The sequence below is a fragment of the Rhipicephalus microplus genome, chromosome 9, assembly GCF_043290135.1.
Source record: "Rhipicephalus microplus isolate Deutch F79 chromosome 9, USDA_Rmic, whole genome shotgun sequence".
In the NCBI taxonomy this organism is placed as follows: domain Eukaryota; kingdom Metazoa; phylum Arthropoda; class Arachnida; order Ixodida; family Ixodidae; genus Rhipicephalus; species Rhipicephalus microplus.
Window position 1 is genome coordinate 17,428,701 of NC_134708.1, and position 13,135 is coordinate 17,441,835.

The 13,135-nt window shown below is 48.3% G+C and overlaps 1 protein-coding gene across 1 annotated transcript in view; it reads left to right on the plus strand.

The window, feature by feature from the left end:
* Window positions 1-11,333, plus strand: part of LOC119164895 (sodium- and chloride-dependent glycine transporter 2-like) — a 16,766-nt gene extending 5,433 nt beyond the window's left edge. The window contains exons 6-11 of the mRNA XM_075873218.1: window positions 377-477; window positions 1,957-2,085; window positions 3,000-3,099; window positions 4,156-4,256; window positions 8,722-8,880; window positions 11,095-11,333. Of these exons, the coding sequence (XP_075729333.1) occupies window positions 377-477; window positions 1,957-2,085; window positions 3,000-3,099; window positions 4,156-4,256; window positions 8,722-8,880; window positions 11,095-11,199 (695 nt within the window). The 3' untranslated portion in view covers window positions 11,200-11,333. The remainder of the gene's footprint in view (window positions 1-376; window positions 478-1,956; window positions 2,086-2,999; window positions 3,100-4,155; window positions 4,257-8,721; window positions 8,881-11,094) is intronic.
* The last annotated feature ends 1,802 nt before the right edge of the window (window positions 11,334-13,135 follow it).

The following is a 13,135-nucleotide window of genomic DNA, read 5'->3' on the forward strand; positions in this document are numbered from 1 at the left end:
GTATGCAGTACAAAGAGAGGAACAATGAACCGTGCCCGTGTTCCTTGCGCTACGTTTTTTTTGCGCTTCGTTCCCCTTACAACTACGTCCCCAACAGAGCTGCAAGAAACGTATACAGTATCCGACGGCACCACCTCTGAGCGACTACAAATCGATAAAGGTGATAATCGTTCGTTGAGAAAACAACAACTACTACTACAAACAAACAAACAAACCAACAAACAAACAAACAAACAAGCAAACAAACAAACAAACAAACAAACAAAATCCCCGAAGTTCCAGGTCGTGAAAATCACAGTATACCGTTTTCTCTTCAGTAGCCATGATCGCGAGGCTCGGCTGTCCATTTCATTGCATAGTGTCGATTATTACGCAGGCCAGAGCGTGATATTCGTGGCGATGAGCAAGTACTCGGTGCACTGGCTCTCCTCCAGCCTATTCTTCCTGCTCGTACTCATCGCCGGAAGCAGTTCGCAGGTGAGATATATACGTGCCGCCAGAGGGCAAGACACATAAGCTATATATTCAAGCTACGTTTGAGGTTAGTGTAGCTAGTCACCTAAGAGTGGGAAGGGGGGGGGGGGCAAAGTCAGCACAGGCCTAATAGAGGAGGGTGCTGCGACGAACTTTGCCCCCACCCTCTCTTTCTCGTGGGAAACTCTTCGTACGTCTATGCTGGTAACGACTACATTGCCACGAAATCAGCAAGTACAGCCTGTTTGAAAGAATGACCGATCAGTCTACAATTTTTAGGGATTATTTTGGTGCCTCCTCGGGTTTTCTGCTTATCAATTCGTAACACAGCCTCCTGTGGTATAGGGCAGAGGCCCCACGCTAAGGCGAACATTAACGGCAGGGGTGTCAAATGTCAAACTCACCTGAGCATGTCAGCCAGAAATATGGATCTGGAAGGGCTGCATGGGTTATGAAGAAAGTACGGTGGGGTGGTGGTGGGGTGTTTTTGCATAGTTTTATTGAAGTTGCGATTGGAAATGCGGCCTCTCACGTATATGTCATGTAAAAGTAATTTCTGAAAGGTGCATGACGTCAAGGTTATAAAAGCAACGCATCGCTACCAATCTACAAGATTACTAAAATCTGGACACTAATTTAAGATTTATTGGCCGAATCTCGACGCCGATGTTTGACGGTTATGTGTTAACTCATAGAGACCGCATGGGGTTCCTCAATAAAATAATGTTTTCTGCCAGTCATGTCCTAGTACCTCATGAACATACTCATTAAAGGGGCCATGACCCGGTCACCCAACAATTTGTGTCAACAAAGAGTAGAAGAAGAGGCTATATTAAGCATACACATATACTAATAGTGCATGCACCGTAAGGGAATAAGTTTCAGTGCAAAACAGGTTCTGGAAGTTGCCGACCGTAAACGCCACCCACCGCCTAGCATCGCCTGCGACCGCCATTTTGCCGTGGTGCGCGTGACGTCATGAGCTTGAAGGAGCAGAGACGTCTTTTATACCGAAGTTTCAGCCGCTGAAAATTGTTCAGTTTCAGTACCATGCATGCTCGCGAAAGTCAAGTTTCCTCGCTTTCATGCGCAGCTGACCACGGAACATTATCGTTCGGAATGCAGATGCTCGCACAGTTAGTGAATGCAGCTAGCTCCTTGTTACCTCACGACTTGCGAGTTCGCCAGTGTTGCCAGACTGCCAGGTCGAATTGTAAAGCAAGAGCTTTAACCGAATGCACTAAAATTTCGCCGGCTTGTTTGTTAACGCACGAAGAATCACCCAAATAAAACATATGATGAAAAATTGGGTGTCATGGGCCCGTTAAGAAATTAAAAAAAATATATATGTGATTAAAAAAAAGTCATGTGCATGTCGGGCCGCTAGCGATAGCTCTGCAAGTCACGTGTTTGATACCCCGGATATACGGCAACTGCACGGTCACGCGAGACCGTGAAATGTGCTGTGCTGTGCCTTTGCAGCTATCGATGGTCGACGTGGCACTGACCCACTTGGCCGACAGTTGGCCGTTGGTGCAGCGGAACCGGCGACACTTTGCAGTCGCCTACTGCGTCGTTGCCTTCCTGCTCGGCCTGCCATTCGTCACCGAGGTGCGGAGAGCTGTGCAGCGCTTGCTCAGCAGCTGAACATGATATATGGTTGACTGATATGGAAGTGATATAGGTTTGACGTCAAGGGACAAGGAGAGACTAAGATATAGGCTCGAGAACCAAACGCTTCAATAAAACATCTTTGTTCAAATCAAAAAGCGTGGACAGGACATGTAACCAGAGGCCAAGATCACTAAGACTGGTCATTAAGATTGACATACTGTATTCCAAGAGAAACCAAGTGCGTTAAGGAGTATTAGAAAACACGCCGGCAGATATGGTTGCAGCATGACATAGTTGCAGCATGCACACGGCCTGGTTTATTGGCCAAACATATGGATGGCTTTGACCTCCAGTAGTATTAGTACGGAGAATGCTACTGCTGCTTCTGATGATGATTACTTTACTCTCGTAAGCATGAGAACAGCTGTACAGATGCATTCGTCGTTTCGTGGCGTTGTTAGTTTGATGCCGCAACGTACGAAACTGAAAGAATATTTTCGTGTAAAAGTCGAAGATGTCACGTATAGATGAAAGAAAAGTGACTATATATATACCACATTGAATATATGAATTTAAAAATTGTGTACTATGCGTCGCAAAACGCCGACAGGACTACTAACGCATGCTTTTCCGCTCTCTCGGTCAAAATGAGGTTTCTAACGCTTTTGCATCGAGAATTTAATGTTTACAGGGCACTAAATACATGGCTATTTCAGCTTCACTTATTGAATGACGTTTGTTTTTCTCATTCGTTTTGTCTATGTCCTCTGCTCTAAATGAGCTTGATTTAAAACCTTGTAGCTCATTCGGCCTCCACCTTGTACCGCTCTGTGATAGACGTGCCAGATAGCACCGTTAGTGACGCATACATGCGTGACCAATGATATATGTATACGTTACGGCCAATGCAGGCGGGCTTGTACCTGGTGCAGCTGGTGGACAGCCAGGTGGTCGGATTCCTGCTCAGCTACGTGGCCTTCTTCGAGCTGCTGGCGGTTATGTGGATATACGGTGCGCCAACATATATAAAACAAAAAAACATTCACCGTGACGTCATGCGTGGTAAAGGCACGCTTTGTGCTGAATATGCGCACAATTGGCAGTCTTGCCGTAAAGCACACACACACACACACAGAGAGAAAGAGAGACTGAATTTGAAAAGTACGTCACGTTTATTTGTGAAAGGCATCGTGTCATAGCTAAAGCGCGAACCACATAGACATTCATAGCACAATTTAGAATTTGCATTTTGGATGTACACACTCATCATTACGTCCGAGAGCGCTCGCTCAAGTTCACGCGAGTCTTCCGCTGTTTGATTTCGTGTTTCACCACTGCCAAGCAAGCATTCGGCACCATGGGTAAGCAGGTTATCTCGATATAGAGGCGGAGGAGGGGCAAAGTTTTACTCACTTTCATCACAAAGTTTCATCGATCTGCCATCCGATGCGCACAGGGCTCAAATGCGAGAGCCGTGCCAGAGCTATAGTTTCGTGGTCGTGCACTCAGGCGAATGATGCGAAGCTGATCGTCGCATCACTGAAGAGGCCGGAAGGGGGGTGGGTGATTCGGGGGTTAGTTTTTTTATAAGTGCGGAGATTCACTGAATATAGTGTCCCTCGCCACCCCCCCCCCTCCCCTCTGATAGGAAACCGTGTGCACGTTTATGGTTGCGAGCCAATCAAAACTTCGCGATTTTCGGCTATACGTGCTGTTATCTTTGGTTGCGCAGTCGAAAACGCGCGATACGACGTGAAGTCAGTTTGTTCGTGCATGATATCCGCGCGAGAAAAGGTGTAATGGGCACGGGACTGCGTCGCAGGGCAGACACATATCCCTCGAGCAGGAGACCAATAGATAGCTTATTTCCCCGCGACGGTATACGTGAACAGCTGGCGTCACGAATCGCGCCGAAAGGACGGGAAACGGTCGGTAAAGAATAACAGTGCTCGTTCTTTGTACTTCCAGACGTTGTTTATATAGGTCCTATTTAAAGATTGTGCAAGATTGCAACAATGCGCCGTGTATAACGCGTGCCAATGGCGTTGTCACACGTTCACCCTGTAGGTCTGGAGCATTTGAAACTGGACGTGATGCTGATGCACGGCGAGCTCTCGGCGGTGAAACTTGAGGCCGCCTGGTGCGTCGTGGTTCCCGTAGCGTTGGTGGTGAGTTCCGCTGGTTGCTATGGCGAATTCAGTTTTATACGGTGCCCCATGCGTTGCCAAGAAACCTATGCTATCTACTACAGTGGGAAGCTCCGGCCGCGTTAGAGAGTTTTACCAGTTGTGGTTTGCCGTATATACACTGTCAGTGCACGAATTTTTCGTACCACCGAGTCAGCGCGAACCCCCCCCCCCCCCCCACCTTCTTTTTAAACGTACTAACCATGCAAGCTGCTCATTGCGTATATATGGTAACGAAATGAGTTGATCCAAATGATTAATAGAGTTGTTGCAGACATAGAAAAAAAAACATGCTACGTGATAACCACGACGGTATATAGGTATTCCCGTGCTTATTTTACGAAGTAAGCTTATGCCAAGAGATCACAAGTGAGAACTTGTGCGCAGGGTGAATTAGGTATAAATTAAAGTCAAACAAAACGAAGGTGAGTAATTATATAACGTTATTTAATGTGTGTAAGCTTTCGTCATGCACCACAATACCCCTCTCCCCCCTAAAAAAAACAAAGAAAAAAATCTGGCAACGCCTCCCGCTCCTCTCCGTTCCCTGAATACATGTATATCGGCCGCTGACGGTGCAATGTTGCAAGGCCAAGTTTGTTCCTTTCGTCAAAAAATGAGTGTTTTTTCATCTGCATTGCGATTGTAGTCACGAAGCGCGCGAAGCTGCTGCACCAATAATGGACGCAGTGTATTTCGACGTCGGAACGCGGTGAAGGTTATCTTGAGTTGTTTCACGACCGTGCTACTAGGTTTTGTGTGCGAACTAGAAGGGTCAGCAGGCCTTGGTACGAACCGCCAGAAGAAGCCCGAACCAACGACAACCATGGGACAGTAGTCGTGACGCAGTGCACAGAGGTCAGTGCAGTATTGTCAAGAACGTGGATAGTTCGTGCTCGGGATTGTACACTGTCGTTCTTTATGAAAGGGAACACGCGATCGCGTAACCTGCTCTCTATGACTGCTGCAGTGTGTTGCAGCGCCTGTCCAGTGGCCATAACTCGTTTTTTTTTACAATAGAAGACTCCAAAAGCCGACGCCTTTTCTTTTGCTGCCGGTTGATGATGGTCCTGTAGGCAGCCGCCGCAGAGCGGCCACTCGCCCACGTGTTCCCTTTCATAAAGGACGACAATGTACAGTGCTCAACTCGGCTGTCTAAACGACGAAGCGTCGCGCGCGGAACAGCACGAGCGACATCTGCAGTCGCAAATACGCCACATCTGAGCATGCGCGGCGCCAATGATGTGCCTGCCCTGCAGTTTCCACCCATCTCCGCGGCCGCGATGGCTGCTTTGGCTGTCGAAGCACTGTCAACATTACAAAATCGAAATAAAACAACGACAAAACAGAAATATTCTCGCTTCGTGATATCACGTCGCAGCGACAACGGTTTTACTTCGTCTTTATTTCTTGTTTTTTTCGCGAAATCGCTCAGATCGCTTTCGACGACCAAAGCGGTTGTTGCATCCGCGGCCGTAAACAGCGATCAGTATCGAAAGGCAGGCACATCACTGGCGCCGCGCATGCTCAGTTGTGGCGTATTTGCGACTGCAGATGTCGCCCGTGCTGTTTCGCGCACGACGCTCCGTCGTTATGGACAGCCGAGTTGCGCACTGTACAAGGGACAGCTACATATATATAGGACGGGTTTTGAGGCAGGCCACATTTTTAATATGTGTGGCCTAAGTGATGCGCCTGCATTACATTTTTCTTTCTTATTTATCGCTATAGACTACAACAACTATATTTTGACCGTCAGAAGCACCGCGACGGTCGGTAGCAACGCAGACAAACAAAAAATGGCGGCGTATCCACGAGCTTCACTGCAAAAGTCGTCGATTGAAAGACGATAGTCTTCTGTCTGGAGGCGCTGCGTGAGATATAGACGCCATCTGGCAGTAATGTCGAGAAACAAAAGCTTGTGTAGAATGCAGAGCCACTGGTAGGTGGCAGCACCGTGATGTCTTAGCGAAGAGTAGGAAACACCCGCTTTCTCGTGCATAGCGTCGCACTGTCAGCACAGTGTATTAAACACTAGGGCCTTTAAGAATGCGTATCTATGATTTTTTATTAAATAAACACACTACCTAATAGTAACGTATTGATGTTGCGCTTCAGCTTTGTGTAATGTTTGCTTGTTTTATCGACAGTGTTCATAGGTATATGAATGCAGCCACGCATACGAACAAGCCATGGCTGGGCGTTGAGAAAGGGCTTAAACTTTCGCTGGTTGGCTGAATCATGTGACAGACAAACAGACAGACCGAAATTTTTGCGTCGAAGTATTCTAAGAAATACTATCCTCTTAAAAAAACGATCCCGGTAAATGTACGACGGATCACCCCGAATGATGACACCACTGACCCAAAATAAACGTACAGCACAGCTTCATCAAGGGTCGAGCCGGTTGATAGGTCTTGTTTTCATTAATTTTTTCCTGTGCTTCCGCGTGTTCCTCCCTCCTACTCCCTTTTTCTTGACACGAAATTGCTTTATGCCGGAGTCCACTACTGTTACGCTGACTTACTGCCGTCACGGATATGACGTTGTAAAATATACATATTGTAACAAGCGTGTTCTTCGGAGGAGTTTCAGCAAGAAACTCGCCAGGGCAAGCAAGACAGCTGCAGCATAGAAAACAGGACGCCGAGAGCGCGACACACGAACGTCGTCGTCTTTTCTCTCGCTCGTACAAAGACGGCGCCAAGGTTCACCGGTACAATATACATGTTGCAAAGAAAAAAAGCATGAACGAAAAGCATTAGCGAGGCGATTCAGCGCCCGACCCAATATACGCCCCACAACGCACGTTGCTGAGATACACACCATGTACCGTTGGCCATCATCGGAGCTCAGTAACTGCACCGCGTTTTCGTCATCAGTGACGAGATGGCGTGGGGAGCGTGCGCGTTTGGCACGCGTGCTCTCGCCCAGCTCGTTGCTAAGCCCGTTGCTTTGACCACGCCTCCACATGGCGTGGTCAAAGTGCATATAGATGTTCCCTGGCGTAGTCGCTCGCGTGCGCGCTTATCTCGGGATTCAGGCGTTTTGTACCTTTTGTGCTCCCACCACAAGTTTTTTGCAAGTTACAGTCATTAAAGAGGCCACGAAGGTCACTTCACTCGCTGCCGTGGCCGCGTTCACGGAGTGAGCGTTGATTGATTGATATGTGGGGTTTAACGTCCCAAAACCACCATATGATTACGAGAGACGCCGTAGTGGAGGGCTCCGGAAATTTCGACCACCTGGGGTTCTTTAACGTGCACCCAAATCTGAGCACACGGGCCTACACGGAGTGAGCGTGCTGCTCACACACGGAGTTAAGAGTTGCGACAGTTGGTCGCGCTCGTCCTGTGTATACTTGTGCGTTAGTTTCGTGCGTCTTTCTGTTTGAGCAGCGTGCTTTAAGTGTCGAGCTGTGACAGTCCGCGCTTCGTCCTGTGTATGCTCATTTCATGTGTGCCTCCTGTTTGAGATGCGCGTTTCGAGCTGCTTGCCGTCCTTCTCGTGACATTGCTGTTTATTGCTGTAACAGCCATTCCTTCGTGGCGATACGATGCACAATAAACGCCCAACTACCTCTGCGAAGACACGTTTCACTTTCGTGCTAAAGTGACCGACTCCTAAAAAGATACATCCACCAAGTCTTTTTTTCTTTTCTTCCTCTGCGCCGGCGACCAGAACGGTTACTGTAGCCGCGGCGATAAACAAGGAAAGAAAATGGAAGGCAGGCAAGACATCACTGACCGCGCATGCTCAGGCATGGCTTATCTCAAACCACATAGTATACCTGTATATATACAGTCGCGCTCGATATGGAGGTTATCGCGCGAGCGCCGACCTGCCTAACATCGTTTCGGAACAGGGAAAATCAAGATTGCGCAGTGCTCTCTCCCTCGTTAGTTATTCCACGTACCATCAATCGCCCCCCATGACAAACTATGTTCCCTTTCTCTCTATTCTGAGCCTTCCGTTCGTTGCGATCGAGCGTATTTTATATATACATGGGCTCTTATCTCCGCGGGCGATTACAAAACCGCTGGGAAAGATGTGTTTGAAGCTGGTGCTTGGCACTGCCTCATTTGAACAGCTTCCTAAGACTAGCGTGATAGCAGTTTAGGGAACAGCCAAAATAGTGAGCGAAACTTGCGTGACACCGTGCTCTCCTTGAAAGAGTATTCTGGGACATGGCGCTGCTGCAGTTCTCGGTCGATGCTTACACGAGAACCTTCAGATCACGCTCGACCGGGATGCCGCCGGTGCAGTCCCGACAGCGATGCTGCGCTGTCCTAGACAAGTGTGTCGGCCTCTGTTTTGGGGTATGCTTTGATCTGTGCCATCTATAGTTTTACGCCGTACATGCGAGACATTTCTGTGGCACGACGCGACGTCGCGCTGTCGTCGCCGTTCCGTCGGATTGAGTGGATGCGTCGGTCCTGGTTGGCAGGTGACCCTGCTGACGAGCCTGCTGTCCGGCTGCAGCTACCTCCGTCTGGGTCCCATCCAGTTCCCGGTTCACGTGTGCTACGTCGGCTGGAGCCTCGTCATCGTCGGCGCACTGCAGGTGCCCTTGTGGGCGGTACTGGAGGCCATACGGAACCAAGCCGTGAGTGCTGTGTCCCAAACGGGATGGTGTCATTTGATAAGACGTGCCGCAGCTCACCGAAACCTTTTTTTAAAGGGCTTAACATGGAGGCAGCCAAAAGTTATTTTTTTTAAAGCACGCAGTGTTCGACACCAGCCCCCTCCCAATCTTTTTTTAAAATGTTATTTCGTGCATGTGCTTGTCGATGTGCACATATTTGCCTACGAACCTTCCACTGATACTTTTGTGCCAAGTAAGTGCTTATTTTGATATCAAATCAGGTTTAGTGGTCCGCATCGCGTTAACGCACTTCAAGTCCCCCGCCTGAAAATGACCGTCTCACGCCACTGTTGCCGTGCACAACGTTACTAGGCTTTACTGCGCAGCCGCCGACACTACAGTAGCAGCAGAGTAAAAGTAGGGAAAGTTATAGAAGCTTCAACTGCCATTGAACAATTTTCTACCGTAGCTTCCGAGATGGTGGGTGTGCTTGGTTCAACTGGGCCCCGCTAGATGGCATGACCTGTCTAGTTTAACCATGCGAAAATGGAACTTGTGAAACACTCGCCCCATTCCCCTAAGTAATGTCCAGTGGTTCTCTTTTCCATGAACCGAACAAAAATGAACAAGTAGCATTTTATTACGTACGTCTCTTGATGCACGGAAGGTTGTTCATTCAGTGCAGCTAGCTCGATTACTAGTGCTTAATTATAGGGTACGTCTGACGTCATCGGGATTATTTTGCAAGTTTCCTACTCGTGGCGCATGTGTTTTCTTGCATTTACTTTAATTTCTCAATACCTAGGGTACTGCATGCTGCTGATAATATTGCAGTGAAGTGTAGGGGTTGTTCAAAGTTAGGCGCATCGGACGACCAGGGAGACGAATAAGTGTGGGTGAAACTCCGCGGAGGCAATCGATGAGAAGTAAACACGGTGATTTCGGGGAGCACTCATTTGGAGTTTATTTAGCTAACGCCACTTCAATTTACAAAATAGAATAGGTCTAAAGACAAAACATAGAAAATGGTGGCATACCCTTCGGCTTGCATGGCTGGTCTCCAGTGGTGAGATGCTCTGTTGACCCCGACTCTGCTCACCTCAAAAAGAGCCCGAGTCGCCACTTAAATAGGGTTTTTTTAGCGTCCCCGGTTGCGCGGACCAATCAGGCAAGCCGAGGATAATCAAATCAACATGAGTTTTCGTGGTTGCCTGAAGCCTGCCTCGCGACAAAATCGGTTCACTTTCTGTTCACACCACTTTCCGGCAAGCAGAGGCGACGCGCACACATGGTCTCAATTTTCGGCCTCTGGTCGTCCCGCGAAGTACCCCCGCTGTGTGCCTGCAGTCGTTTGCGCACGGGGCGCGAACGAAACGAATCCTGCCTCGCGACAAAACTGTGGCAGCTTCTGGCAACGGTTGCATTCTCTGAAACGGCCTTGACGAGCTAACAAGCGCTCAAATTTCGGCCCCCTTTTGCTCCGGAGCACCGAAAATATGGCTCGCTCGTTTGAAGTGTGGGGGCACAGTGGTTAGAAGAAAGAGAAAGGCACCTAATTTCTGCAGTCTAGTCCAAAGCATGGCGCGGTGCCTGCTTTGGCGCGAAGCGCACAGTGACCGACCAGACGCGGCCCTTTCTGTTCAGACTGGGCGCGCTCCCCGGGACAAGTTAAACGGCGCCGCCAACAGGGGCATCTGGCAAAGAACAAACTCCAGCTGTAGCTGAAAAAAAACAAAGTTTTCCGCGAGACATTGCCCTCGCGACAATATTGTCTTCTTAGACGTTGTCATACATTGAGCTTTCACTCTGACAGAAATTGTTATTTGACTTTAGTGTCTCTTTAAAACCTTAAGAGGCGAGCGAGTCCATATGTCTGATTACTTCGTGTCTACGTGCCACGTTATCTCGAACCCGCTTTCTCATTACGGTTCTCGGGACGCCAGCATCGGATTCTGTGCCTTTTCGGATGCTGCTGACGCCACACATTGCGTCGACACCTACCTCCCTCACACATGGGCTGACCACGTAATCCTCACAGCAGCTTTTTCAGTTGTAGATGCATGTAACCAGTGATTAAAACTAAGTTTTCAGAACTCTGAAAGAAACATATAACGCTCGTTTAAATGCACGCGTAAGTATAACCGGAGCGCTTTAAGGAACAGTGTTTGCAAGCATCGAAACTGATGCACGCCTGCAAGTACGTGCTCACGGGTGCTGTCATTTGCGCGTTTGTAGAAGCTGGAGCAATGTCTCGTTCCCTGGTCAACTGTGGAACTGGGTCTGACGGCCATGTCCAGCTCGGAGCCGATACGGTCACCCATGGCACACCGCCGCTTCTGACGCTCGCCTTGAGACGCGTGGGCACACCGGACTTCATCGATGACACTGGCGATACGATTTCGTTATTTGTCGGTAATAAATAAAAGAGCTTGTTATTTATCGGCATACAAATAAAAGAGCTCGTATAGGTATAATGCTTTTGTAAATTGTGGTGTAGTAGTGAAATGAACGAATCAACAATGGAACCTGTGTGCTACTTAGTTGACTGATTCAACACACAAAAAAAGGGAGTGAAAACGGAGAAACGGGCTCCGTTCCTCCTTCGGCGCAGCGACTTCCTCCCTTTCGGGTGCTTTACCCGTCGCGCCCTCTCGCGGCAAGGACCAAAGGAGCAACGTTCCTCCTTCAGCGTTCAAGTTTCTCCTCAATCACGGGGGTCTTGCTCGCGCGAATGCGCACGCCAAGCCTATAGCCGGCCACGGCCAGTCGCGAGCGATTGCTTTTACCCAAGGTTGTTGTAAGCAACAATCTTGGGTAAAAGCTTTCTTTTGTTTTATTAGTGTAGAGTAAAAGCCTCTCTTTTTTTATCGTCAGGCACCCGCACGATGCTCCGCACACTTCCATGTGTGTCTCGTGTTGTTTCATACTACCAATTTGTCACGAATACAAGGAGCTCTGCTTCCCAAGCAGTCTTGCTTTATCGATTACCTTAGAGTGTAAAAAAATAATGATTTTTTTCGGTGTCGACATACTTGGTAAGCCCACGCATTTTTAGTTTCGCACGGCACCAACAGCACTCATGAATTCAACGAGGTGCGTAAAAAAGCATCACACTTAATTTTTAATGATTCTAGGAAACCTGATACCACTGTACACTCCATGCGTGAAAGTACGATCATATACAATTGATAGAGTTATACGTGCCACTACCGCCATATGGATGTTCTTTGCAGTTTACCCCCATTCGAATACGGCCGCCGTGGCAAAAAGTCGAACCTGCGTCCTCCAGCATAGTCACACGACACCCAATAAGGCTACGCTACCACGGCAGGTGAAAGCACAAAGGGAAACAGGCTGCGAAGTTTCACCGAGTGTTTATTCGCCAGGCTAGGTTACAACCATCAGAAACTTTTTAAACATCACCATAACTAAACTTTTGTGAAAAGTGAACCAATGACTTCTGTAGATTAAACCAAATTCTGAATCGCATTCGTTTTGAATTGCCCATGCCAGCACCGAGAAGTAGGAAGGAATTATGCACTCGTGCAGTATGCCTTTCTCGTCCATGATTCTCCTTTGTCGTGAGAAACTCAACACAAAATACACTTCTAGTGACAGCTGTGCACAGCAAGTAAGTACTAACGCTCACTCACCTTTGTGAAAAGAGTATTCCGAATCCAGAGTATTAACCACCACAGCCGCAGCGCTAACAACAAAATTGTGGCACGCACTATGATTGCCAGTTGACTCGCGAGGCGAATCGCGAGAGGCATCTGAAGCAGAAAAGTATGTAGGCACTACATTATATAAAGTTATAGTAAGCTTGCGCACTGCCGCGATAGTTCCAGTGCTCAAGTATTAGAGCTGCCGCGACGCCAACAGCCACTGTCATAGCTCACGAAAAAATACCGTCGGATGCGAGGTCATCGCTTATTTCTCTCGCAAGACCCGCGTTGTAACGTACGTATACACTGCTAGGACACTCGTTACCGCATCAAAAACCTTGTCATTGAAGGGCTAGTGGTGTACTGTATCCATGGCTAACGGTCACACCTGTGGTACGCAGGTAAAAAGAATGTAAGCAAACGTTAAGACGAAGCAACTAAACGAGGTCGACGTGACCACAGAACACCTACTACGACAGAGACAAAGTTTGGTCTGCATGCTGCGCCCTCTTCAAGTAACAAGAAGAAAAAGAAACGTGACCTCCGAAATGGCTAACGCGCGGCAAGTGTTTGCAATCTCGGAAGCTACAAGAAAAAAAAAAGTAACTGTG